This window comes from Schistocerca americana, chromosome 8 (genome assembly GCF_021461395.2).
Source record: "Schistocerca americana isolate TAMUIC-IGC-003095 chromosome 8, iqSchAmer2.1, whole genome shotgun sequence".
NCBI lineage: Eukaryota > Metazoa > Arthropoda > Insecta > Orthoptera > Acrididae > Schistocerca > Schistocerca americana.
In genome coordinates, this window is record NC_060126.1 from 214,412,296 (window position 1) to 214,438,683 (window position 26,388).

At 40.0% G+C, this 26,388-nt stretch overlaps 1 protein-coding gene across 1 annotated transcript in view; it reads left to right on the forward strand.

The window, feature by feature from the left end:
- Positions 1–26,388, forward strand: part of LOC124545681 (dnaJ homolog subfamily B member 13-like) — a 106,328-nt gene that overhangs the window by 52,544 nt on the left and 27,396 nt on the right. Inside the window, exon 4 of the mRNA XM_047124627.1 lies at positions 20,545–20,719. Within this exon, the coding sequence (XP_046980583.1) occupies positions 20,545–20,719 (175 nt within the window). The remainder of the gene's footprint in view (positions 1–20,544; positions 20,720–26,388) is intronic.

Genomic DNA, 26,388 nt, shown 5'->3' on the forward strand with positions numbered 1-26,388 from the left:
TGCATGTAGTTCCTAAAAAAGGGAGGAGCCTGCCATTCACATGATGATTATCATACACTGCATGCTCAAACCATATCTGATTGCTATCCCATGTGATTGTTGACGGACTACAACTATGCATTGCACTAGGTGACAATATTCATTGTATCAATTGTGCAAAGGCCTAGACTCAGATTCCTGCCGCAGCAGAGGATATACCAAAGACCATAAGCATCATGCCATGTGGGTTATTTGATAGCAAAATCATGAAATTTGGACTCTGCAATGCTGTGCAAACCTGGCAGTGATTTATCGACTCCATCTTTCATGGGCTCTTGTTTTGCTTTGTGTTCTTAGATGATGTGCTTGTGTTTTTGTCATGCATGGACCATCATCTCAGGAAGGTTTTCCAGCATTTAGAATGTTACAGTGAGTTGTTTAACATGGCCAAATGCATGTGTGAATGGCCAGGCATTGAATTTCTCGGACACCAAATATCCACCGCAGGCACATTTTCACTGAAATGAAAGCTTGGAGCCATTTTGTAGCTTACTAGACTGACTACAACTAAAGAACTTCATAGATTCTTGTTTAATTTTTGCCATCAGCATTTACCACGGGTGGTGAAACAAAAGAAACCATTGATCACAGCACTGGCTGCGCCGAAAGTCAAGACCAGTTCCCCAGTGCAGTGAGCCAAGGAGATGCACTCAGTGTTCAAAGTGATGAAACAATGCTTGACAAAAACAGTACTTTTGACATACCCCAAACTTGAGGTTCCTCTAGCAGTAGTGGTGGATACCAGTTGGTGAGCTATTGGCACAACTCTTCAACAATGGGTAGACAATGCATGGTAGCCACTTGTGTATTTTTCTCACAAAGTTATCACCAACACAACAGAAATTGAGTACCTATTATTGAGAGCTCTTGGCTATTTATGATGCCGACAAACATTTCAGATTGCAGATCAAATCAAGGGAACTTGTCATATACATCAATCGTAAGCCATCAACCAGTTTTAAACATGGCTGCTACTCAGCAACCATATACTAGTTTCAACATAGGATTATGCAGCCAAGGGTCTGTAGTTTTTGGATCCTTCATGCACCGTCTCATGTCAAAATATGATTTAACATAACTTGGCAAAAGTTTATTAAAATTGATAGCTACACCTGTGTTTAACAATTTTCTTCTTACGCCTTTGTACTTTGACACAGCCTTAGACACCTGGGCCAGTAGAATTCTTACAGTTTTAAACATGGCTGTTACTCAGCAACCGTATACTAGTTTCAATGTAGGATTATACAACCAACGAGTTGCAGATAACTTAGGTGCATTGACCTAGGTTTTGACACCTACTAAGGGTATATCCATCAGAATGAACCTTTTGATAAACCCTATAAACCAATACATAGAAAATTTAGCATGGAAAAAATATATTAACCAAGATGACAATTGTCATGATGTATAACAGTTACTTACATAAAATTATATTGCAAGAAAGCAAAGATCAGAAATTAGAGCAGCTATGTTCAAATCAAAAACAAAATAAAACGTTCCAGCCTTTGCCACTTACACATTCAAGAGGAACATTACCACCTGCTCTCTGCATCAGTACAACCACTAGGAATTTATTTGCCAATTCAGCACTGATGTTCATCACATTTTCGGCATTAACAATTTTGTGGTAGACTGTTTGTCTCAAGTAGCCAGAATATCACAGCCTCTGGATGTTACAGAACTTGCTAAGGCTCAACAAGAGGATCCCAAGTTATGAAACCTGCTGCATGATGACACTACAGACCTAAAGTTGTAACTATTCAACATTCCTGGAGAAGAAATTCATCTATACTGTGAATTGGTACACAGACAATCTTACCTCTTTGGACCAGTTGTATTCCTAAGGCAGGTGTTCAACAGTCTGCACAGCAACTGTCATCCCAGAGTGTGACCAATGTTCAAGTTGGTGTCACAGTGTTTTGTGTGGCCAGAAATGGAACAGTACTGCTGTGAGTGGACACAAACATGCCAACCCTGTAAGACTTCCCACCATGTGCATGTGCCGATAGGTGATTTTCCAGATGCGTACTCACCTTTCACTCCTGTTCACCTTGTTATTGCGGGATCGCCACCCCTGTCAGTTGGCCAGTGATATTTACTGACTCTGATGGAGAGGTATAAATGATGCCCAGAGACACTTCTGACTGATAACATATTGGCCGAAACTCTACCCTTCATGTTTGTATTGACACAGCTAGTGTGTTACAGTACCTAGCATGTTACAAATGTCCATCGCACACCACCAGCAACAGGGGCCCACAGTTTGCATCAGACTTGTTTGCCCAGCTGGTGAAATTTTGTGGCTATATACACCATAAAAGAGCAAGTTATCATCCAGACAGCAACAGCATGATTGAAAGATGGCATTTGAACAATGAAGGCAGTGCTCCTGTGCCAGGCAAGTTCATGGACATCAGCACTTCCCATAGTTATGCTCAGCCTACAAGTCACCTATAAACTTGACATAGACTCACCTGAGGCAGAGCTTGTTTACAGCATGACACTGTGCCTGCCTGGAGAGTCCTTTGACTCCTACTCTCTTAAGAGTGCAACGCAGAATCAGTTTTTGCATTGTTTGCAGGAGCATATCAACCTGATCAAACCTCCCAAGGCCTCCAGGCTGGTTCTCCACCAACTTTTGCACACAGTGATCTCAAGGACTGTTCATATACAGTGCTGTGGTCAGACTCCCTATAGTGGACCATTTTGCATTCTATGCAGAAGTATGTCGACTCTGGAAATAGGAGTGAACTCTTTGGAGTGTTAATTTTGTTATCTTTTTGTATGTTCTTTTCCTGTCAGGTTTTGTAGTTGGTCTTAGAAACTAAATGTGTATCACTCTCTAATTGATCAACATTACAGTAACATTCAATCCAGGATATTTTTGGCATACATAACTGAACATTATTCCAAGTTCAGGAGCCTTCGGTACAATTAACCCATCAAGTCTTTGAAGATCTGACAGTTGGTGCTGATTACAATAAAACTACTAGCAGTGTGAGATTTTTTGTTTATCAATGAATAAATATTACTTTAAAGCAGCATGAATTGCATCATTTGAACTCATATTCATACCTATGTGTCAGTTTGATTACTGTTGTAGTTAAAAAAATTTACTTATTTTTGTACAATAGTTGTAAGCTATCTAAAGTAATTACTTCATTTTCTCACAATACTAATTGTAGGGTCGGAAAATACCAGTTGTTCCTCTGGTTTAGCATTTGTCCTTGAGTCTGGAAGTCACTTTAACTGTGAGTCAATAAGTGAGACATATGTTCATGTGAGCTGATTCTTGCTTAGTAAGTATGCAACTTCATGCTGACTTATGACCATGGAAGAAGGAAGGAAATAAGATTACGGTTTAATGTTCTTTTGACAGTGCTCAATAAAGATGGAGCACAAGCTCAGATTGTTGTGTGGAGGGGAAGGATATTGGCTATGCCCTTCTGAAGGAACCATCCTGGCATTTACCTGGCCCAGTTTAGGAAAATCACAGAAAACCTAAATCAGGATTATCACACACGTATTTGAACTGTTGTCCTTCCAAATGTGAGTCCATTGGACTAACCACTGCTCCACCTTACTAGGTACTTATGACCACGTCTACCAAACTACTGCAAGGATTTTTTATGCAGATGATGGTGTGAAGAACTAATTCTGTTGGATTGTAGTGGTAATATGGTCTATCATGAGCAAAATGAATTTTAATTTGAAAAGGAACTACCAGATGCATGATAAAATTCTAAATCAATCAGTAAAAAATATTTAATAGGAAGAAATGAAATGATTCAAGTAAGACAAGAAGGCTTCAGTGATATGACATATGTCATAATTTATTCATATCAGGAGGAGAGAAAGTTTTGTTTGTCATAAATATCATTATCCTTCAAGTTAAAGGATAAAATGGCTATATCTGGAAAACTGCTCCTCTGTTCTGCATTAGGAAAAGTCAGAGAAGACTGTTCTGTTTTCAGTCTACAGTATACATTAAGTGTTAGATCTTGAAGAGTCATTCAGGCTAATCTTACCAGTCAAAATATTTGCCCCCCCCCCCCCCCACCGACACCCCATTTCCCCTCTATAACAGCACACAGGTGAAGTGGTGTGTATGTGTCAGTTGTACAATAGTTGTAAGCTGTCTAAAGTAATTACTTCATTTTCTCACAATACCAATTGTAGGGTAGGAAAATACCAGTTGTTCCTCTGGTCTAGCATTTGTCCTTGAGTCTGGAAGTCACTTGGAACAACTGGAGTCAGCACTGTAAGAGGCACTGATATGGAAAAAAACTATAATGGCAGGATGGAGCTATGATGATTGGATGTGCCCACAGCCACAATGTGAATGAAGCTGCCTGATTGGCAAGCAGTGAGAAACTGCTTTGAGTGAGTGTGTTTGGTGTCACGTACCAGAGAGACCAAAGATACCTTAGTTACTATCCTCTCTCAGGGACAATGTGTCCTCTGCAGAAAGTACAGGATTTATCATCACTTGTCCACTTGATTATAAACAGTGTGACAGTGATAGGTCTGGGTTCCTGTACAAGGAAGGGAGCTGGGATAACTTGGGGTATTACCTGTTGTTGTTGATGTGGTCTTCAGTCCTGAAACTGGTTTGATGCAGCTCTCCAAGCTACTCTATCCTGTGCGAGCTTCTTCATCTCCCAGTACCTACTGCAACCTACATCCGTCTGAATCTGCTTAGTATATTCATCTCTTGGTCTCCCTCTATGATTTTTACCCTCCACACTGCCCTCCAGTACTAAATTGGTGATCCCTTGATGCCTCAGAACATGTCCTAACAACCGATCCCTTCTTCTGGTCAAGTTGTGCCGCAAACTCCTCTTCTCTCCAATTCTATTCAATACCTCCTCATTAGTTATGTGATCTACCCATCTAATCTTCAGCATTCTTCTGTAGCACCACATTTTGAAAGCTTCTATTCTCTTCTTGTCTAAACTATTTATCGTCCATGTTGCACTTCCATACATGGCTACACTCCATACAAATACTTTCAGAAATGACTTCCTGACACTTAAATCTATACTCGATGTTAACAAAAGTCTCTTCTTTAGAAACACTTTCCTTGCCATTGCCAGTCTACATTTAATATCCTCTATCCTTCGACAATCATCAGTTATTTTGCTCCCCAAATAGCAAAACTCCTTTACTACTTTTAAGTGTCTCATTTCCTAATCTAATTCCCTCAGCATCACCCGACTTAATTCGACTACATTCCATTATCCTCGTTTTTCTTTTGTTGACGTTCATCTTATACCCTCCTTTCAAGACACTGTCCATTCCATTCAACTGCTCTTCCAAGTCCTTTGCTGTCTCTGACGGAATTACAATGTCATCGGCGAACCTCGAAGTTTTTATTTCTTCTCCATGGATTTTAATACCTACACCGAACTTTTCCTTTGTTTCCTTTATTGCTTGCTCAATATACAGATTGAATAACATCGGGGAGAGGCTACAACCCTGTCTCACTCCATTCCCAACCACTGTTTCCCTTTCATGTCCCCCGACTCTTATAACTACCATCTGGTTTCTGTACAAATTGTAAATAGCCTTTCGCTCCCTGTATTTTACCCCTGCCACCTTCAGAATTTGAGAGAGAGTATTCCAGTCAACACTGTCAAAAGCTTTCTCTAAGTCTACAAATGCTAGAAATGTAGGTTTGCCTTTCCTTAATCTATTTTCTAAGATAAGTTGTAGGGTCAGTATTGCCTCACATGTTCCAACATTTGTACGGAATTCAAACTGATCTTCCCCAAGGTCGGCTTCTATCAGTTTTTCCATTTATCTGTAAAGAATTTGTGTTAGTATTTTGCAGCTGTGACTCATTAAACTGATAGTTTAGTAATTTTCACATCTGTCAACACCTGCTTTCTTTGGGATTGGAATTATTATATTCTTCTTGACATCTGAGGGAATTTCGTCTGTCTCATACATCTTGCTCACCAGATGATAGAGTTTTGTCAGGACTGGCTCCCCCAAGGCTGTCAGTAGTTCTAATGGAATGTTGTCCACTCCCGGAGTCTTGTTGGAATGTTGTCCACTCCCGGGGCCTTGTTTCGTCTCAGGTCTTTCAGTGCTCTGTCCAACTCTTCACGCAGTATCATATCTCCCATTTCATCTTCATCTACATCCTCTTCCATTTCCATAATATTGTCCTCAAGTACATCGCCCTTGTATAGACCCTCTTTATACTCCTTCCACCTTTCTGCTTTCCCTTCTTTGCTCAGAATTGGGTTTCCATCTGAGCGATTGATATTCATACAAATGGTTCTCTTTTCTCCATAGGTCTCTTTAATTTTCATGTAGGCAGTATCTACCTTACCTCTAGTGAGATAAGCCTCTACATCCTTACATTTGTCCTCTAGCCATACCTGATTAGCCATTTTGCACTTCCTGTCGATATCATTTTTGAGACATTTGTATTCCTTTTTGCCTGCGTCACTTACTGCATTTTTATATTTTCTCCTTTCATCAATTAAATTGATCCTTTGCTGCTTTCACTACTTCATCCCTCAAAGCTACCCATTCTTCTTCTACTGTATTTCTTTTCCCCATTCCTATCAATTGTTCTCTTATGCTCTCCCTGAAACTCTGTACAACCTCTGGTTTAGTCAGTTTATCCAGGTCCCATCTACTTACATTCACACATTTTTGCAGTTTCTTCAGTTTTAATCTACAGTTCATAACCAATAGATTGTAGGCAGAGTCCACATCTACCCCTGGTAATGTCTTACAATTTAAAACCTGGTTCCTAAATCTCTGTCTTACCATTATATAATCTATCTGATACCTTCTAGTATCTCCAGGCTTCTTCCATGTATACAACCTTCTTTCAAGTTTCTTGAACCAAGCATTAGTTATGATTAAATTATGCTCTGTGCAAAATTCTACCAGGCAGCTTCCTCTTTCATTTCTTACCCTCAATCCATATTCACCTACTACGTTTCCTTCTCTCCCTTTTCCTACTACCGAATTCCAGTCACCCATGACTATTAAATTTGTGTCTCCCTTCACTATCTGAATAATTTATTTATCTCATCATACATTTCATCAGCTTCTTCATCATCTGCAGAGCTAGTTGGCATATAAACTTGTACTACTGTAGTAGGCGTGGGGTTCGTGTCTATCTTGGCCACAATAATGCGTTCACTATGCTGTTTGTAGTAGCTTACCCACACTCCTATTTTTTTATTCATTATTAAACCTACTCCTGCATTACCCCTATTTGATTTTGTATTTATAACCCTGTATTCACCTGACCAAAAGTCTTGTTCCTCCTGCCACCGAACTTCACTAATTCCCATTACATCTAACTTTAGCCTATCCATTTCCCTTTTTAAATTTTCTAACCTACCTGCCCGATTAAGGGATCTGACATTCCAGCTCCGATCCGTAGAATGCCAGTTTTCTTTTTCCTGATAATGATGTCCTATTGAGTAGTCCCCGCCCAGATATCTGAATGGGGGACTATTTTACCTCCGGAATATTTTACCCAAGAGGACGCCATCATCATTTAACCATATAGTAAATCTGCATGCCCTTGGGAAAAATTACGGTTGTAGTTTCCCCTTGCTCTCAGCTGTTCGCAGTACCAGCACTGCAAGGCCATTTTGGTTAATGTTACAAGGCCAGATGAGTCAATCATCCAGACTGTTGCCCCTGCAACTACTGAAAAGGCTGCTGCCCCTCTTCAGGAACCACACATTTGCCTGGTCTCTCAACAGATACCCCTCCATTGTGGTTGCACCTACCATACGCCTACCTGTATTGCTGAGGCACACAAGCCTCCCCACCAACGGCAAGGTCCATGGTTCATGGACAACTTTGAGCTGCTGTCTTCCACTGAAACTAAAACAGCCAGTGAGACACACTTCACTTGTAGGGAAATCTGCAATGTCTAAAATCCAAACTATAGCATCCCATTTAGAAAAACAAAGTTGACTGAAGTGACCACACCTAGCAACAAAAAACCAATGTCATATTGTGGCCCCAGTTGTCCCATGCAACTTTTGTCCCCCAAACTTTTCAGCTCCTATCACACTTTTGGAGTTATTCTTGGTGGCAATAGTTAGTGACTCACCCCATATACTATGAAGGCTCCCTTGCAGCATGAACTATTCTACTAGATACATATCTGTCTAGTGTGTGGCCAGCTATTCATTAAACTTGGACATAATTCCTGTACATATAGTTCCATCAGAATGTTTGGAAGCCACTAAGGCTTCCAAACATTCTGTTCCAAATATTTTTTGAAGAAAACATTTAACATTATTCCTAAATATGTCTTGTCCCACTAACTACTTACGAAGCTAAATATCTGAATCAATTTTTGGATGATTGAGTCTCCTTCGACAATGACAATATTACTGGGAAACATATGCATTAGTGTGAGATGGTTTCTCTAGTTTTCAGTTACATCTGGCAGTGAGTCTGGCAGTTGACAAAGGGAATTTTATTGCCACCCATGTTGATACTGAGTCTTGCCCAAATAATCTTCCATGCAGCTTCAATTTCTATACATGTGGATTTCAGTTTCTTGTCTACTGTGACAAATACAGCACCAGTGTTTCTCATTACCTTATCCTTCTGACATATTCTTAGATTTGCTCAAAAAGTTTTACTGCTGTCAATTTTGATTATAGACATCTCTCTGCATCTAGTATTATAGGAGATACAGTGCTTTTCAGTACTGCTTCAACTTCTGGATTTGTTGGGATTTTTCAATTGTTTCATCTGTGGGGGTCATTTCTTTGGGTCTTACACTAATACTACAAAGTGCCTTAAAGCTATCATTATCTAAAATGGAGGGATAGTTGTCTAAGCTAACCAAAAACTTGTGTGCACCCAGCAAAGTGTAAGTTAATTGGGCAATAGCCTCTCATGTGTAGTGCATCTGACCCACTTTGGAGAACCCTGCTACTCTCAACCCTATGGCACATATCCAAGAAGTCAAAACCTAGCTTGTCAGAGAATCTTTGAAGCCTCTAGTTCAAGCCTTCCACTTGACTAAGAAACAATGGCTCTGGTCAGCCCTGGGAACAATATTCCAGACTATGAGCTTTGTTAAAACTCTCTGAGAAAGGCTGGCCTTCTCTTCCAGTCATGGGAAGGAGCCAAGTATGACTGGAACACAGACAATACGTGTTGTTCATTCAAAAGTATACCACATTCTGCAGTTGGTTTCATCCAGTTCTCTCAATGGCTACCAAAATGAATTCTTCAGCATGTTAAAAGATGCCTTCAGGCATACAACACTGAGACAAAGATGATCCATCTCATCCACTGCTGCCGTTTCCTAAGGGGCACAATTATTTGCTGCATGTCTGACCTGGTGGCAATTACCAAACCCCTAACTTTTTCTGATAGAAGCTATCAAGATGAATCCAATGATGTGTAACATTAAGGTCTTTGAAGGTCAGCCAAGGTCAAAAAGGTGGCATGAATGTCCATTTACAGAAGATGTTTAAAGTGATGACCATTGGTATCAATGCAGTTCTGCAATCTTCTTATCATGGACTGATTGGTATTCCTTATCACTTCAGCACTTATTGAAGCACAAGCTCTGACAATTCTCTCTTGTATATTGTGCAAATAGTAAATATTCGCCAAATATGCCATATCCATCTAATGTGCCATTGACATGTAAACATATTCGACAGTTTCACAATACAACACTAATATAAACAGTAAGGCTAGTATCATCAAATCAAGCAAATGTGAATGATGTATTCCTCCAAAGAACAATTCGATATGCTTCTCATTTATGGAAAATGCCAATGAAATTCAGTGGGAGCAAGAGACTTATACACTGAAAGATATCCTCAGTGTACTCACCCTACGCATCATACATTTACATATGTGTATGATAAATTGAGAACAACTGGATCTTTAACACATCAGAAACAAATCTGGCAAAGGAAAGTTACTAACTGCGAGATGTAAATTGGTACTCTTGCCACTGTGGTTTGAGATCCTTGTGTTAGTTCACGTCAAATCGCAAGGGAAACTGGCCTCAGCCAGAGTAGCGTTGCTCGTGTTCTGCATTGCCATAAATATCATCCTTACCATATCAGTCTCCACCAAGGATTAACTGATACGGATTGTATTCGTCACATTGAATTCTGCCGATGGGCTCAACTTCAGATTCAGAGGGATGACACATTTATTAATTTGATTTTATTTACTGACGAGGCTATATTCACAGACAACAGAAATGTTAATTTGCATAACATGCATTATTGGGCAACTGAAAATCCATGTTGGCTGTGGCAAGCTGAACACCAAAAACTGTGGTTGGTGAATGTATGGTGTAGGATTCTGGAGGACAGAATTATAAGCCCCTATTTCATCCAAGGAAGTCTTCATGGTAGGAAGTACACCACATTCTGGCAAGAAACATTAGGTCTGTTATTGGAAGAAATAACTTTACGAACAAGAAACAGAATGTGGTATGAGGGGTGTCCAGCATATTTTACAATGAAAGCTAGAAATGAGTTGCAGAGACAATTCCCAGATCGTTGGATTGGATGAGGAGAAGATGTGTGGTGGCTGGCTTGTTCTCCAGACTTGACACCTCTGGATTTTTTCTTGTGGGGATTTGTAAAAGACATTGTTTATAAAGATGTTACAACTACACCTGAAGATATGCGTGAGAGAATTGTCAGAGCATGTGCCTCAATACGTGCTGATGTGATGGGGAATACCACTCAATCCATGATAAGAAGATTGTAGCACTGCATTGATACCAATGGTCATCACTTCGAACACCTTCTGTATATAGTTGACCTTCATATCTCTGACCATGACCCAACCTAGCAACAAAAAACCAATGTCATATTGTGGCCCCCTTTGTCACATGCAACATTTGTCCCACAAACTTTTCAACTACTATCATACATTTGGAATTATTCTAGGAGGTAATAGTGACACAACCTCTATAGTCAATGTACTGGCATAGGGCTATATATAAAGAAGTGCTGAATAAAACATGTTTGGCTGTTTGGAGGGGAAAGTATGAAACCTTCACTGATTGTAATAGGAGATATTTAAAGATCTGCCACTAAAACCAAAGGAATTCTGATCATGTGTAAAGGCTATCAATGGCACTAAAGTTAATGTTCAGACACTCATGGATGAAACAGGAAATGAAATTGATGGTAAAAAATCAGAACTGGAAGTGCTGTTGAACTCTGTTTTCAAATATTCCTTTACAAAGGAAGAGACAGAAGTACTGCCCCAATTAAATCCTGAAACCACTGTAAAATGAGTGATGTATATATTAGTGTCAAAGGCATTGAGAAGCAACTGAAATTAAACAAGACACCAGCACTTGATTGGAATCCCTGTCAGTCTCTATACTGAATTTTCTGCTGACTTATCTATCATCTTAGATATAATATGCAGTAGATGTCTCACACCTGTCTACAAGAAGGGTAACAGATGTGATCCACAAAACAGCTATCCAATATTCATGATATCCATTTGTTGTAGAATCTTAGAGTGTATTTTGAGCTCAAACATAATGTATCTTGAACAGAGTGACCTCCTACATGCCAACCGGCATGGATTCTGGAAACGTAGATCATCTGAAACCCAACACACAGTTTTCTCACATGACATCCTGAAAGACAAGGATCAAAGCAGTCAGATAGATGCAGTATTTCCTGAATTCCAATAAAACATTAGACACAATGAGTATCATCCAAAATTTGTGACTGTATTGAGGAAGTTTTGGTAAGAAGGATGCACCATGTCTACATCTACATCTACATTGATACTCCGCAAACCACCCAACGGTGTGTGGCGGAGGGCACTTTACGTGCCACTGTCATTACCTCCCTTTCCTGTTCCAGTCGCGTATGGTTCGCGGGAAGAACGACTGTCTGAAAGCCTCCGTGCGCGCTCTAATCTCTCTACTTTTACATTCGTGATCTCCTCGGGAAGTATAAGTAGGGGGAAGCAATATATTCGATACCTCATCCAGAAACGCACCCTCTCGAAACCTGGCGAGCAAGCTACACCGCGATGCAGAGCGCCTCTCTTGCAGAGTCTGCCACTTGAGTTTATTAAACATCTCCGTAACGCTATCACGGTTACCAAATAACCCAGTGACGAAACACGCCGCTCTTCTTTGGATCTTCTCTATCTCCTCCGTCAACCCGACCTGGTACGGATCCCACACTGATGAGCAATACTCAAGTATAGGTCGAACGAGTGTTTTGTAAGCCACCTCCTTTGTTGATGGACTACATTTTCTAAGCACTCTCCCAATGAATCTCAACCTGGTACCCGCCTTACCAACAATTAGTTTTATATGATCATTCCACTTCAAATCGTTCCGTACGCATACTCCCAGATATTTTACAGAAGTAACTGCTACCAGTGTTTCTTCCGCTATCATATAATCATACAATAAAGGATCCTTCTTTCTATGTATTCGCAATACATTACATTTGTCTATGTTAAGGGTCAGTTGCCACTCCCTGCACCAAGTGCCTATCCGCTGCAGATCTTCCTGTATTTCGCTACAATTTTCTAATGCAGCAACTTCTCTGTATACTACAGCATCATCCGCGAAAAGCCGCATGGAACTTCCGACACTATCTACTAAGTCATTTATATATATTGTGAAAAGCAATGGTCCCATATCACTCCCCTGTGGGACGCCAGAGGTTACTTTAACGTCTGTAGACGTCTCTCCATTGATAACAACATGCTGTGTTCTGTTTGCTAAAAACTCTTCAATCCAGCCACACAGCTGGTCTGATATTCCGTAGGCTCTTACTTTGTTTATCAGGCGACAGTGCGGAACTGTATCGAACGCCTTCCGGAAGTCAAGAAAAATAGCATCTACCTGGGAGCCTGTATCTAATATTTTCTGGGTCTCATGAACAAATAAGGCGAGTTGGGTCTCACACGATCGCTGTTTCCGGAATCCATGTTGATTCCTACATAGTAGATTCTGGGTTTCCAGAAATGACATGATACGCGAGCAAAAAACATGTTCTAAAATTCTACAAGAGATCGACGTAAGAGATATAGGTCTATAGTTTTGCGCATCTGCTCGACGACCCTTCTTGAAGACTGGGACTATCTGTGCTCTTTTCCAATCATTTGGAACCCTCCGTTCCTCTAGAGACTTGCGGTACACGGCTGTTAGAAGCCATTTCCATCTTTGATGGAAAGTTATCGTCGGATGTACTTATAGATGTAATTACAGACAGTGCTACAGAAATTGTTGTATACTATTGACCTTGCAGATAATATTAATGATAAATTCAGACTTCCTGCAGATGATATACAAGGGTTTGAACTTAATCACCAGCGTTGTGTAGAACCTGTTGCCAGTGATGTGGAAGGCATAGTATACCATTTGCAGAGCCTGTTCTGTTAATGGTGTGAATGGAGCAGTCTACTGCCTGTTGAATCTCTGGAACAGTTCTGAAGCGAATGTCACTAAGTGGTTCCTTCATCTCTGGAATCAACTGGAAGTCACAAGCACTTAAGTGCGGGGAGTGCGGTGGATGGTACAGTACTTCTGAGTCCCATCAACCAAACAGAGTGGCCACAGCTTGCGCAGTATACGCCCTTGCATTGTCGTGGAAAATGATGGGTGGGTTGTGCAGAAAGTGTCATCACTTCTTTCACAAAGCTGGTCATAGATGATGCTCCAAAAATGATCAATAATACTGTGCATTGATGGTCTGCCATGGAGGAATGTAATGTGTTAGAATAACACCATCACAGTCGTACACGAGAATCACCCTAACTTTCACCATACTGGGGATCTGATGCACTTTCAACTTTCATGGCGACCCACAATGACGCCATTTTCTGGATTGGCATTTAAGTTTTGGCTCATACAATGTGGCCCATGTCTCATCCAGTGTTACAATACGGCATAAGAAAGCCTCTCCTTCATGCCCATGGCGCTCCAAGTGCATCTGAGCAACATTGTAACACATCCATTTCTGCATTTCCATCAAGTCATGCAGAACCCATCGTGATGCAATTTTTTGCATGCCCAAGTGTTCTTTCAGGATGCGAAGCACAGTCGTATGTGCTAATCCGGTTTCGTGGGTGAGCTCACTCATTGTATGCCATCGATCACTGTTCACTAATGTGGCAACAGCATGCACTACTTCTTCAGAGATGCTAGAACAACCTGCCCGATGCATGTCTGCCCCAGTTTGCTGACCTTCGTTGAAGGCTTTTACCTAATGCACCACTGTTCCGTACAGCAATGCCAGTTCCCCGCATGCCTCTTGAAGACCTTGATGACACTGTCGTGCTGTACGACCTCTGGTACATTCAGTCTTGATCCAACTCCGTTGTTCCTGTGTTGAAAACGTAGTGTCTCCGTTATGTTAGACCACTCGCTCACAAGTGACTGTGTTTCCCTCAATTGTGCGCATGCCAGTGACACGAGATGAGCGAATCCATTTGCTCGGAGGTAAGGTAGGTATGTCAACAACGTGTGCTATCAGCGACAACTTTAGATTCCTTCGCATAGTGTCTTCACAGCAGTGTTGTCACTATTTAAGTTCCAACCTATGTAGTTATTTGTAATGAAGTACAGTCTGAAAGAAGCAGCATGAAAGTTTAGTCAGATCTCAATAACATTTTAAATTGGTGCAAAGACTGGCAGCCTATTAGTTTGCCCAAACACAAATACTCTCATAGCTCCCTTGATGACCTTTTTGTCATCCCGGTAATAGTACCTGCTCACTAATCCCTCTCTCACTGATGATGCTCTCAAAGAGATTAGGTCCTATTGTGTTTCTTTCATAAGTGTGCTGTTAGACTAGTCTGAGGCAGTTGTCTGAGAAAGTATTCAGCATTAGTTTACAACACTGTTTTCCTTACCACTAGTAAGTGCAGTTTTGCCATCTGACATTAGACAAATTAAAAGTCGCAATTTACTACAGCCATGTGCTTGGGGTCTTTGCATTTTATCAAGTTTAGGATATATTTGAATGATTATGAGATATATTTCTGGATCTAGTGGCTGCTGGAAACAAATATTTATTAATCTAGTCCACCAATTGAAATTACTCTTCTGCATGTGACTTGACAGTCAGACTCATTTTAAACATTTACATCTACATACATAGTCCATAAGGTGCCACACAGTGCACGGCAGAGGGTATCTTGTACCACTGCCAGTCAGTCTCTTTCCCATTCCAGTCACAAAAAATAAATAAATAAATGGTGTGTGACGAGGACCTCCCGTTGGATAGACCGCTCGCCTGGTGCAAGTCTTTCCATTTGTCGCCACTTCGGCGACTTGCACGTTGATGGGGATGAAATGATGATGATTAGGACAACACAACACCCAGTCCCTGAGCGGAGAAAATCTCCGACCCAGCCGGGAATCGAACCCGGGCCCTTAGGATTGACAGTCTGTCGCGCTGACCACTCAGCTACCGGGGTCAGACATTCCAGTCACAATTAGGCCAAGGGTAAAACAACTGTCTATATGCCTCTGTAGGAGCTTTAATTTTTCTTATCTGATCTTTATGGTCCTTATGCAAGATGTACTTTGATAGCAGTACAGTTGTTCTTCAGTCAGTCACGAATGCCACTTCTCTAAACTTTCTCAATAGTGTTTCACTAAAAGATTGTTGTCTTTCCTCCAGGATCTCCCACTTGAATTCATGGAGCATTTACATAACTTGCAAGTTGATCAAACCTACCAGTAACAAATCTAGCAGCATGCCCTGAATTGCTTCAAGTTCTTCCTTTAATCTAACCTGGGGGGTGACTCAAACAACTGAGCAGTACTCTACAATGGGTTGCACAAGTGTTCTATATAGTGTTTCCTTTGTAGGTGGGCTACACTTCCATAGAATTCTTCCAAAGTCAAATAGTCACCTTCCATATGGCTGACCTTATTTGCTCATTCCATTTCATACCTCTTTGAAATGTTACACCTAGATATTTAATTGACACATAGCTGTGTGAAGCAGTACATCACTAGCATTGTATCCAAATATCCCAGCATTGTTTTTTCCTACTCATCTCCGTAAGTTTACATTTTCCAATTTTATATCAAGCTAATATTTATCAAACCAAATATCATTTATGTCAAAGTCATCATATAGTCCTCCTACAGTCCATCAATGATGACACTCTTCTGTACACTACAGTATTGTCAGTAAACAGTCAGAGATTGCTGCTCACCCTACCTGTCGGATCATATATGTACACAGAACAGGAGTGGTGCTATCACATCTCCCTGGGGCACTTCTGACAATACATAAATGAAATGTTGTATAAAACACTACATACTGACAACATACTGAGTTGCATTACTCTAAAAAATCTGTAAAAACTCAAATAAGGAAATCATTGCCAAGTAAAGACCTACTTTACCACTTCCAGTTTTCCTTTTTCAACAACTTCTGGGAAGATGGCCAATTAGTGCACTGCCTCATTTTCAGCAGTGTATGTGTCAACTGGCTCTTAGTATGGCTTTTATAAAAAAGACTTTTCAGTGACCGATGTATATGACCTCACAAGTAAAGTTCCAGCAGTACTAAATTACAAAACTATCCTTTTATATTCTGTGATATTTTGGAGGCTTTCACATACTAAATAAAGTGATATGTGAAAATTACTTGGGATCTAGCTGGATAACATTCAAGAACAGAACATGAAAAAGATAAACTAACCAAGAAGTTTAGACAAGCAGTTTTGTACTTAGACGTACCTCACTTTATGTTGGCTGAAAAGTCAGGGGTATGGCATATTTTTCAGATCAGTCACTGTAATCTTGTATTATTAAGCTAAAGTGAGCAGTTAGAGTTCTACATAAAGTAGGAAATCAGTCATCTTGCAGAAGCTTCTTTAAACATCTTGGAAATCTATGATTTGTTTGTTTATTTGTAGCCCAGAAATCTTATACTGTGTCATATTCACAGAGACATGGGACTGATGGTAGTTGCATTTTTACATATTATATTTGTGAACAACAGTAGATGTTTAGTAATGACAGCAATAACCTAATATTTTTCTTAATCGGCTAAGTAGATGACAATATATATGAAAATTCAACACAAATATTGTACAAAATAAAATAATGGCTACAATAGCATGAATGACAAGACTCAGTGTCTATTTTAATACACTGAACTGTATGGAGGATACATGACAGTATCTTAATAGATCTTATTACACATTAGTAAAAGGATATTATTTCTGTACAACTCTATGAGACATTGATAAATAGAAATTCTGTCTTACCTGACAGACTAGCATAAAAGTGTGATTCTTCAGTTTTTCCCAGCGTATTTCTTGCTCAAACAGTCCACAGGTGTATTGCCGGTCCATAGTGTCCAACGGGCACAATATTTCGGTGATCAGACATGTCACCATCATCAGGTGCACTGACGAACTGAGCTCCTGAGGGTGGGCGGCAGTAAGTCCCCTCCCCTCGTGAGGCATTCTCTCTGTGGTTCGCACCCGCGTGTCAGCAGTTGGTGAGACGCTGGCGTCGACGTCTGTGGTGGCATTGGTGTAATTGCCTTGTCTGCCCTCGTTGCCCCTTCATTTCCTTTGCTGAGCATCTTTTTAATTAGACTAAATGCTGGTTCCCATGCCCTGCTGAGGTTGTATTTGCAATCTCGGTTGATGAGTCTGTCCCTGATATGAATTTCAATAGCCTCTCTAACGTTGCTTTCCCAGTATTTAGTTGTCTTAGGGGCTGACAAAAGCAATTTCCCATAAGGACTACATTGAGAAGATGCAGAGGCTGATAAATGATGAATCTTACAGGAAGATCAATGCTGACCCTACAAAGAAGGTGGAGAACAAGACTAGAGCTCTTCTCAAGGACATAGATTTAGCAGAGGGTGTCGCCAAGAAATTGACACCTCAAGGACCTGTACTGCCAAGACTTTATGGACTCCCTAAAGTCCACAAAGAAAGGATGCTGTTATGCCCAATTGTCAGCAACATTAGGGCACCTACATATTTGCTGGCCAAATATCTGGCAGAATTACCAAGCCCTTATGTGGGTAAATGCCCTCATCACATTCATAATTCTGTGGATTTCGTAAAACATCTTGACAACTTCTTGACAACTTCAAGCTGAAAGACTCAGATATCCTGGTGAGTTTTGATGTTGTTTCATTATTCATCAGGGTGCCTCTTCGAGAGTCAGTTGAGCTTATTGCACAGAATTTTGACAAGAAGACGAACGACATTTTCTGGCATGTTCTGACCTCCACATATTTTCTCTTTAATGGAGAATACTATGAACAAACAGAAGGAATCGCAATGGGGAGACCACTCTTGCCTGTGGTCATGAATTTCTATATGGAGCACTTTGAGGAGGAAGCTTTGGCATTGTCCAAATGGAAACCTACTTGTTTTCTACGTCATGTGGATGACATGTTCATGATCTGGCCCCATGGAAGGGACAAGCTCCTAGACTTCCTTACACACCTGAACTCTGTACATCTAAACATCAAATTCTCTATGGAGACTGAAGCAGAGGAAAGATTACCATTCCTGGACATCATGGTCAAAAGAAGAGCGAATGGCTTCTTGGGCCACGAGGTATACAGGAAGAAAACACACACCAACCTGTATTTGCAAGCAGATAGCTGCCACCACCAGGCGCAGAGGAATGGGGTGCTAAAAACACTGGTGCACAGGGTGCGCACCATCTCTGATGTAAAGAGTCTGCTCCAAGAACTGGAACACCTCAAAACTGTATTCCGGAAAAACGGGTACTCCAAATGGCGGATCAGACGCGCTCACCGCCCCACCTCTACAGTACAGCATGTGGAGACAGAGGAAGTCACGGAGAAAGAGATAGCCACTGCCTATATACCATATACTGGCACACTGTCGGGGAAAATAGGATGAATATTGAGGAAACATCGAGTATGAACTGCCTTTTTACCACCAAATAAAACGCAAGCATTATTGGGAAGTGTCAAAGATGATCTCAGTTTGTGGAAGTCCAGATTCCATGTCAGTGTGGGAAGACATATTGGACAGACAGTGTGCACCATCAAAGATCATTGTCGAGAACATCAGAGACACACTCAACTTTGGTATCCCAACAAGTCGGCAGTCGCAGAGCACTGTTTGTCCGAAAATCATGAAATGGACTACCAACATACCAGGGTACTGGCATAGACATCTAAATACTGGGACAGCGTCGTTAGAGAGGCTATTGAAATTCATACCAGGGATGGATTCATCAACTGAGACTGCGGCTACAACCTCAGCAGGGCGCAGGAACCAGCACTGAGTCTAATTAAAAAGATGCTCAACAAAGGAAACGAACGGGGCAACTAGGGCAGACGAGGCAATTACACCAACGCCATTGCAGATGCTGATGCCAGTGTCTCATCGACCGCTGACGCATGGGTGCAGACCGCAGAGAGAACGCCTCACAAGGGGAGGGGATTTAAGATGGCTGCCCACCCTCAGGAGCTCAGTTCGTCAGTGCACCTGACAATGGTGACATGTCTGATTGCCAAAATATTGTGACCATTGGACACTATGGACCAGCAATACACCTGTGGACTGTTCGAGCAAGCATAAAAGTAATTGTAAGAACTGTTGAGTAATGGGAGGTAGAGAACAAGATCAAGTATTTAATGTAAGTTTGCCTTCAGGTACTCATCAACAGAATAAGAATTATGCTTAATTAGTAAATCTGTCACTTTCTTCCTTAAGATATTTCCTTCGTTTCTAATTGATATGGGTTGTTTGTTGCAAACTAGGCTGCCCATATTTCTCACCCTGTTATGACTTCTACTTAATCTTTGTATCACCAGATGAATGTTAGCTTTTGTTCTTGTGACATGGCTATAGATATTTCCATTTGTTGTAAAGAGATTCAGGGGCTTTCTTTTTGTTGAAAGAAACTACTGACAGTATATTAACTCTTTGAAAATGGGTTTGTGGAAGATTATTTTGGTACTCTCTTCATTATTTTTAATATTATTTTTTGCATTATCAAAGGTTTTTGTGAGTAATCTCCAAGAAACGGATCCCACATGCTATTATTGAGTGGGCAAGCCTATGATAAACAGAAGCCTATGATAAACAGTTTTTAGTATGTTTATATCACAATTTCCCAAAAATAACAGATATTAAGGTGATCATTAAGATGCTAAGCAAACAATAACATATAAATACTGGCTATTTTATACATCTGAGGAAACAGCAGCTATTCTTCCTCTGCCCCCCATGTATTGCTTTTGCTGGTACGTTTACTGTGTTAACTTTGGACTGAGTAAGTACAAATATTTATACCACTTGATGAATATTTAATTACTAATATACCAGTTTTACATTCTGTGTGTATCTTAGCTTGTTCAGCATCCCTCAAGGTTCTCTTACATGATGAAATCTATGGAACATAAGAAATTATTGAATTAAATGAATATACCACAAATTTGTATCACACTTTTGTGGGAAGCATAAAGGTGTTTCATGGTCTCGTTCATTGTCATCTTGGAACAGGTATTCCATGGGGGAATAAAGAAACTGAAAATGACCAGACTTGTACTTCGAGAGGACCAGATTACTACAGAAGCACAGGAACAAGTGCTGAGAGTAAATATACAGCGAGGGATTCTACCAGGAAGTGAATTCTGCTTCCCTGAAGCAGGGAATCAGGGGCATACTATTATTCCAGGTATGCACCTGTAGCTTCCACTTTGTCTCATAGTGTTCACTCAGTCTCTAATCATTGTAGAGAAACTAGAGCAATTTTTTATTACTTTCTTGTAACATGAATCCACAGCTTCAGCAAATTTTTAAAATTATGTCACATTTGTTTTTAGCTGTTACTGTTTTTATTTTACTATTGCAGTTTCGACATTTGTGCCATTTCCATTAATAAGATTTCTGAGAGCAGTTTGATGTTGGGCAGATATAACAATATCAACTTGTATCTTAAAAAACTTATGCTTGAAAATTGAACAAATGCTGAAATTGCAATAGTAAAATAAAAACAGTAACAGCTAAAAGCAACTATGACATCATTTTAAAATGTTTTTCTTAATTTTGTCTCATTGACTATACTATTCCACGAAGAACTGATCTGTACAGTAACATAAATATTGTCAAAGACATTTTCGTGGTTAATTACTTTAGATAGCTGAAACCTAGGGCCAGTTGGAGAACATTTTGACACACAAGAGATATAACAAATTGTGCAGTCTGGTGCCCCATATATCTGCTTGTGTCACTTGTACCTTAAAGCAGTTCTGCTGAAATTACAGGTGCCTGAACTGTTTTAAGGAGCACAAATGCATTTATTACACTCTTCTATGAGTTTTCACTTTGAAACATCACCTTGTGATAGTGCTTAATGTATCTATAAATTACTTTCATAATTATATATTTTTTTGTTTCCTTTCATAGTAATTATTCTTCTTGGATGAGTTTTAATAACTAACACAAGTTCTCATTCTGTACTTCAGTTTTGATTTATGTGGCATGACAACATGATCATTTGCTTTGAACAGAAGGGAAATGTATAGAAAGGAGAAGAAGTCATTGCTAGCATGACAATAAAAATGTATGATCTGTATTATCTATTGACATCTGCAGCCAGAATATTTAAAATACCTATAGGGTATTCCACAACACGATCATCAATCATGTTATACTTCATAACAAAGCACTCTAAGACAGCACAAACAAAAAAGCAACAAACTAAAATAAATATCTATCCTGATATGGATGGTTATTTACATCCAAGGATCCCATGAACAAAACTTAAATTATTTACAGGGATTGATCAAATTAGTGTTAACAAAATGAGAATATTGTTTATAGATAGCATTGGTATCTAAAATAGTCTGAATCATTCTGGAGGAAAATACATATGCAGCCTAAATGGTATGCTACTGGATTACACATCATTCTTCACAAAAAAGCTATCCATTTCTTCCAGTGATCCTGAAGATGGATAACAGACCCTGAATTGCTTTTTCAACACAGACCACAATGCCTTGATAATATTCAGATCTAGTGGCTATGGAAGCCAGAGAATATAGTTTATTTTGGGTATTTCCTCTAAGAGGCATCAGATTCATTTGCTCTAGTGTTCAGCAGATAGCTGCAAATTTTATTTCTACTATATGCAGGTGGGGTTACCTCAAACAAACTCGCTCATTGTGTGTTCCATGTGACACTCAGTGTCCATAGAAGAGTTTAGTTTATTTCTTGTTAATAATTTTTAAAGTGGAATTTTATGTGCCTAGTTAATAACTCTGTCCCAAATTAGTCTAGTGTGATATTCAGCTTAACAATGTGTTTTAACTAGCAGTCTAGCAGCAACTGAGTGGCAAGACTGCATAGCAATAGCAAACAGACAGTGTGACATGAGTTGGCACACAAGATAGGGAAAGCTGAGCAATGAAGAAGTGACAAATATATATTTACAAGATTGAAAATTGCTTGATGATACAGGTTCTCATTGTTTTTAATCCCAAGGTATAGTAAAATACATTAGATACTATCATGTTAGGGTATGGAAACATCACCAGGCTGTTCTGTGAAAATATCTTGAAAATGATACTGTCCTGGGATGTATTAGCACTGCCTTTAAACTCTAATGCAGTCAGAAATAACAACAGGCACCGTATAATTGTTTTGCGAAGGCTTCATGGCATGACTTGAGGCGTTTTGTGTGCTGGCTTGCATCACACTTTCTGCCTGCTATTGCTGTACAGCAATGCTGCCCCATTACTGCTGGAATAATGGTTATTCTTTGGGTTTTGCTGTTCTTACAAAATCATGTTGTTAAACCAAATATTGCATCAGACTAATATGGGACTATTGTATTGAATGGGCCCATAAAATTTCTTTTTGAAAAATATTCTGTTTGTAATTCAAAAGACAGTGAAGTTCCCCAGTGATGCTGAGTATCACAGGAAACATGTAATGAATCTTATTTGTTTCACCTGACTCCTTCTACACAATGCAAAAATGAAATTACAGATATGTATAGAAGCATCGAAGAAAATGTGCAAGACAACTCTTATCAGAGACAAATGGGATAAAAATTGCAAAAACACTAGAAGAAATGTGCATGAGGGCTCTTAGTAAAGGCTGTTTGGGCAATGTTGGGAAATTATTGATGAATGTGAAATAGCTGTCCTCTTAAGCTCATCATTCACTTTCTTTGAAATACTTAATAATGTCCATTATACTCTCCTCCTCCCATTCTTCCTTGTAGTTCTTGTATGTTACTAGTCATTAAATACCTGTAAACCAGGACTGTCTCTGGTGTATCAGCAAACTTAGTATCCCAGATTTAGGACTTCGAAAATTTTGAATTTTATGCCTCTTCACATTTTTTAGCAGATTGCCTCTTGACATACATATCAATGCATAAGAACAATTTTTGTGGCCACACAACATATGTAACTTTGAAATGCTACTACAGCACTATTAATTCATGCCATCTTCTGTCTGTTGTGACACTGAAAAACAAGGTTACAAGAAATCTGCAGTTTATTAGCTCATGGAGCAACAGCATAACAGTTTCAGGTCGCAGAGTGGCAGCGTACAAAACAGATACAGATTACAGATGAGTATAGGCGGACAGGTACAGACAAATGATGACTGATGAGTGCAGACTTGTTGATGCATACAGACTAGTTAGTACAGAATAGTAACAAGGACATACTACTGGCTGAGTCACCTGGATCAGTGTGGAATGCACCCACGTTGATGCAGGAGGCACTTTCAGAAGGTAAGAGGTGCCCATGTAGGTGCAGGTGGCACCTGCACCAGAGTAGAAGGCATCCTCCACATGTGGGTGGGCCATCTGGCAGGAAGATGGGTGGGTGCAGCCTTAGCAGTGTGCTGCCACAGTGAAGTGTGATGTCAGTGGATGCCATTGCAGAAGCAAAGTCATGAGAGGATATGAAATGAAGAAACACTGTGCAAGGGAGGCCTTCAACAGAAGAAATGTATAACAGTGCTGTGAGAGTCGCCTATACTGCGGTAGATAGGCAACTAACAACATAAGGAAACATGGAGGGCATCAAATGACCAACATCCAAAAGTGTCCAAGAAGGTACAGCAAAGGCAATAAGAATTTTGTCCCAAGGCAATGTAGGTGCCAGCCAAGCGAGGAAAAGCAGTGTGAGGTGCTGAAAGTAGATTGTGGCAGGCTCCAACCAAGAACAGAAAAATGCTGTTTGTGTAGCTTACTAGATGGCATTTGATTGGCACTAACAATAGGGAGCCCATCCATGTGTATAGTTGCAAGTTGAAGAGCGAAACAGCTGCTCTGGTGTCCACATGCAGCTCTCTCATGTTGCACAAAGTGAGAGAGACAAGACAATAGTTCAGCAGTCAAGAATGGAGTTACACTGACAAACATCTTCATTGGGTGTTAGGGGAAGGAATGTTTCCCTGAGCATGGAGCAGGCAGATCATGGCATGAAGAAAAACTCGAGGCAAGTGTCTGTAACATGGGTACGTACGTGATTGATGAATGACTGAAGCCAGTCCCAAATGGAGTGCTTATTGACACAACAACAGAGAGAAAGAGGCCGTGTGCTAAAAAGGGTACCAATGAACAAAGAAAGGGAGGCCAGGTCCTGAAAAAGAGAGCAACAAACATAACAAGAGGAGGGAGGCCATTCCTGGAAAAAGAGGCCATAACAAAAACAAGGCATTACCAGTGTCCATGTCTGTTACTTGAAAGACAATGAAGTGTTGGCAGAGCTTAGGTAGGGGCTTACCAAACCAGAAATATGCTAAACACATGGCAAAGGCTTGCCAATAGGCGGCAGAGTCATCAGGCAGAGGAACACTGTGATGCTACACCGAGGAACAGTGAAGCACATACTGTCAAAGTATCCACGAAATGGTTGAAGGCAGCCATAAGGAAGCTGCCATTGCCTTTGAAGCACAAGAAAGTTCTGTAGTGAAACACACTGTAATTTGACTCATTGGCAGTTGTATTATATGGCAGATGAGGTTAGAGAAAACAACTGCAAGGATGAACACATGTGAGAAACAGACTTGTTGCCATTTGTGTTGTGACTTGGAAGACAATGAAAAATACGAGTACTAGAAATTCACAGTTTATTAGATTACAGAGTGACATCACAACAGTTTTTAGGTCATGGGGTGAGAGCATATAAGAACAGGTACAGACTAAAGACAAGTACAGACAAATGACTAGTAGAGATTTTTTGATGCATACAGTCGATGGGAGACAAGAATCCATTCTCACTCCCTCTTGGCTAATAATATGCTCCAGGTGAGTAACTTGTGATTGGGCAAAATGACATTTGTCAATGCTTAATTTGACGTGAGCTGCTTTCATTATATTCAGTACTGCACCTAGATGCTCTACATGTTCATCTAGATCTTTTGAAAAAACATCATCGAAATAGATGATGCATTTTCTTCAGTTTTAACCCTTGCAGGATTTCATCTAAGTGCTGAGATGCTGCATCTACATTTTTTAACCCAAAAGGCATTCTGCAGTACTGGTAGTGACTGGATGATGTTGTAAAAGCTGTTTTTGGCATATAATCTGAACATACTTCAATCTTGTGAGACTTATTCCTTAAATCTATCATAGAAAAAAGTTTATGCTGTCCCAGGTTATCCAAAGTTTCAGATATTAAGAACTGGATATGCATCAGTTACTTACATTCATCTAAAATCTATAACACAAGAGAATCTATTTTTTTCTTGTTCCATCAGGTGACTTCTTTTGCACGATTACTATACTCGCTGACCAAGTACCATCATTGTGCTCTAATATGCCTTCTTTAAGCTGTTGATCTCTGAACTGTTCTATTAACTGCTGTAGATGTTGTGGTAACCTAAACTGTTTACTGTGCACTTGTACCTGACTACCTATTGGAAAATGGTACTGTGTTATGGGTGTGGCTGGTAAAGGACCATCTGATTTAAACAAATCTCTATACCAAAATAACAATGACTCCATAACTGATCGATCATCACCCTTTAAGTGACTAACCTTGTTACATAACGCAGGTGAGCTGACAGTTTGCTTGACCTCGTGTACTATGTCTGACCCATCAATATCTTCGTAATTAAATACCTGTAGAGTAGATACAACCGATCCCTATATTCATTCAGGAATTATCCATGCTTACTGGCACCATAACCTGGCCATTTATTTCCCTAGCATGTGCTGCATTTTCATATAAAACAGAGCTGTTCATTCAGCATGTCACTACTTGATAGAGGTTCTGTTAAATATAAAGCTTGTTGTGAAACATCAACATCTGTCATTATCCCAGTTAATCATCATGCAGAACAGTTTGTAATGTATACACACTTAGTTAAGTTGGTGCC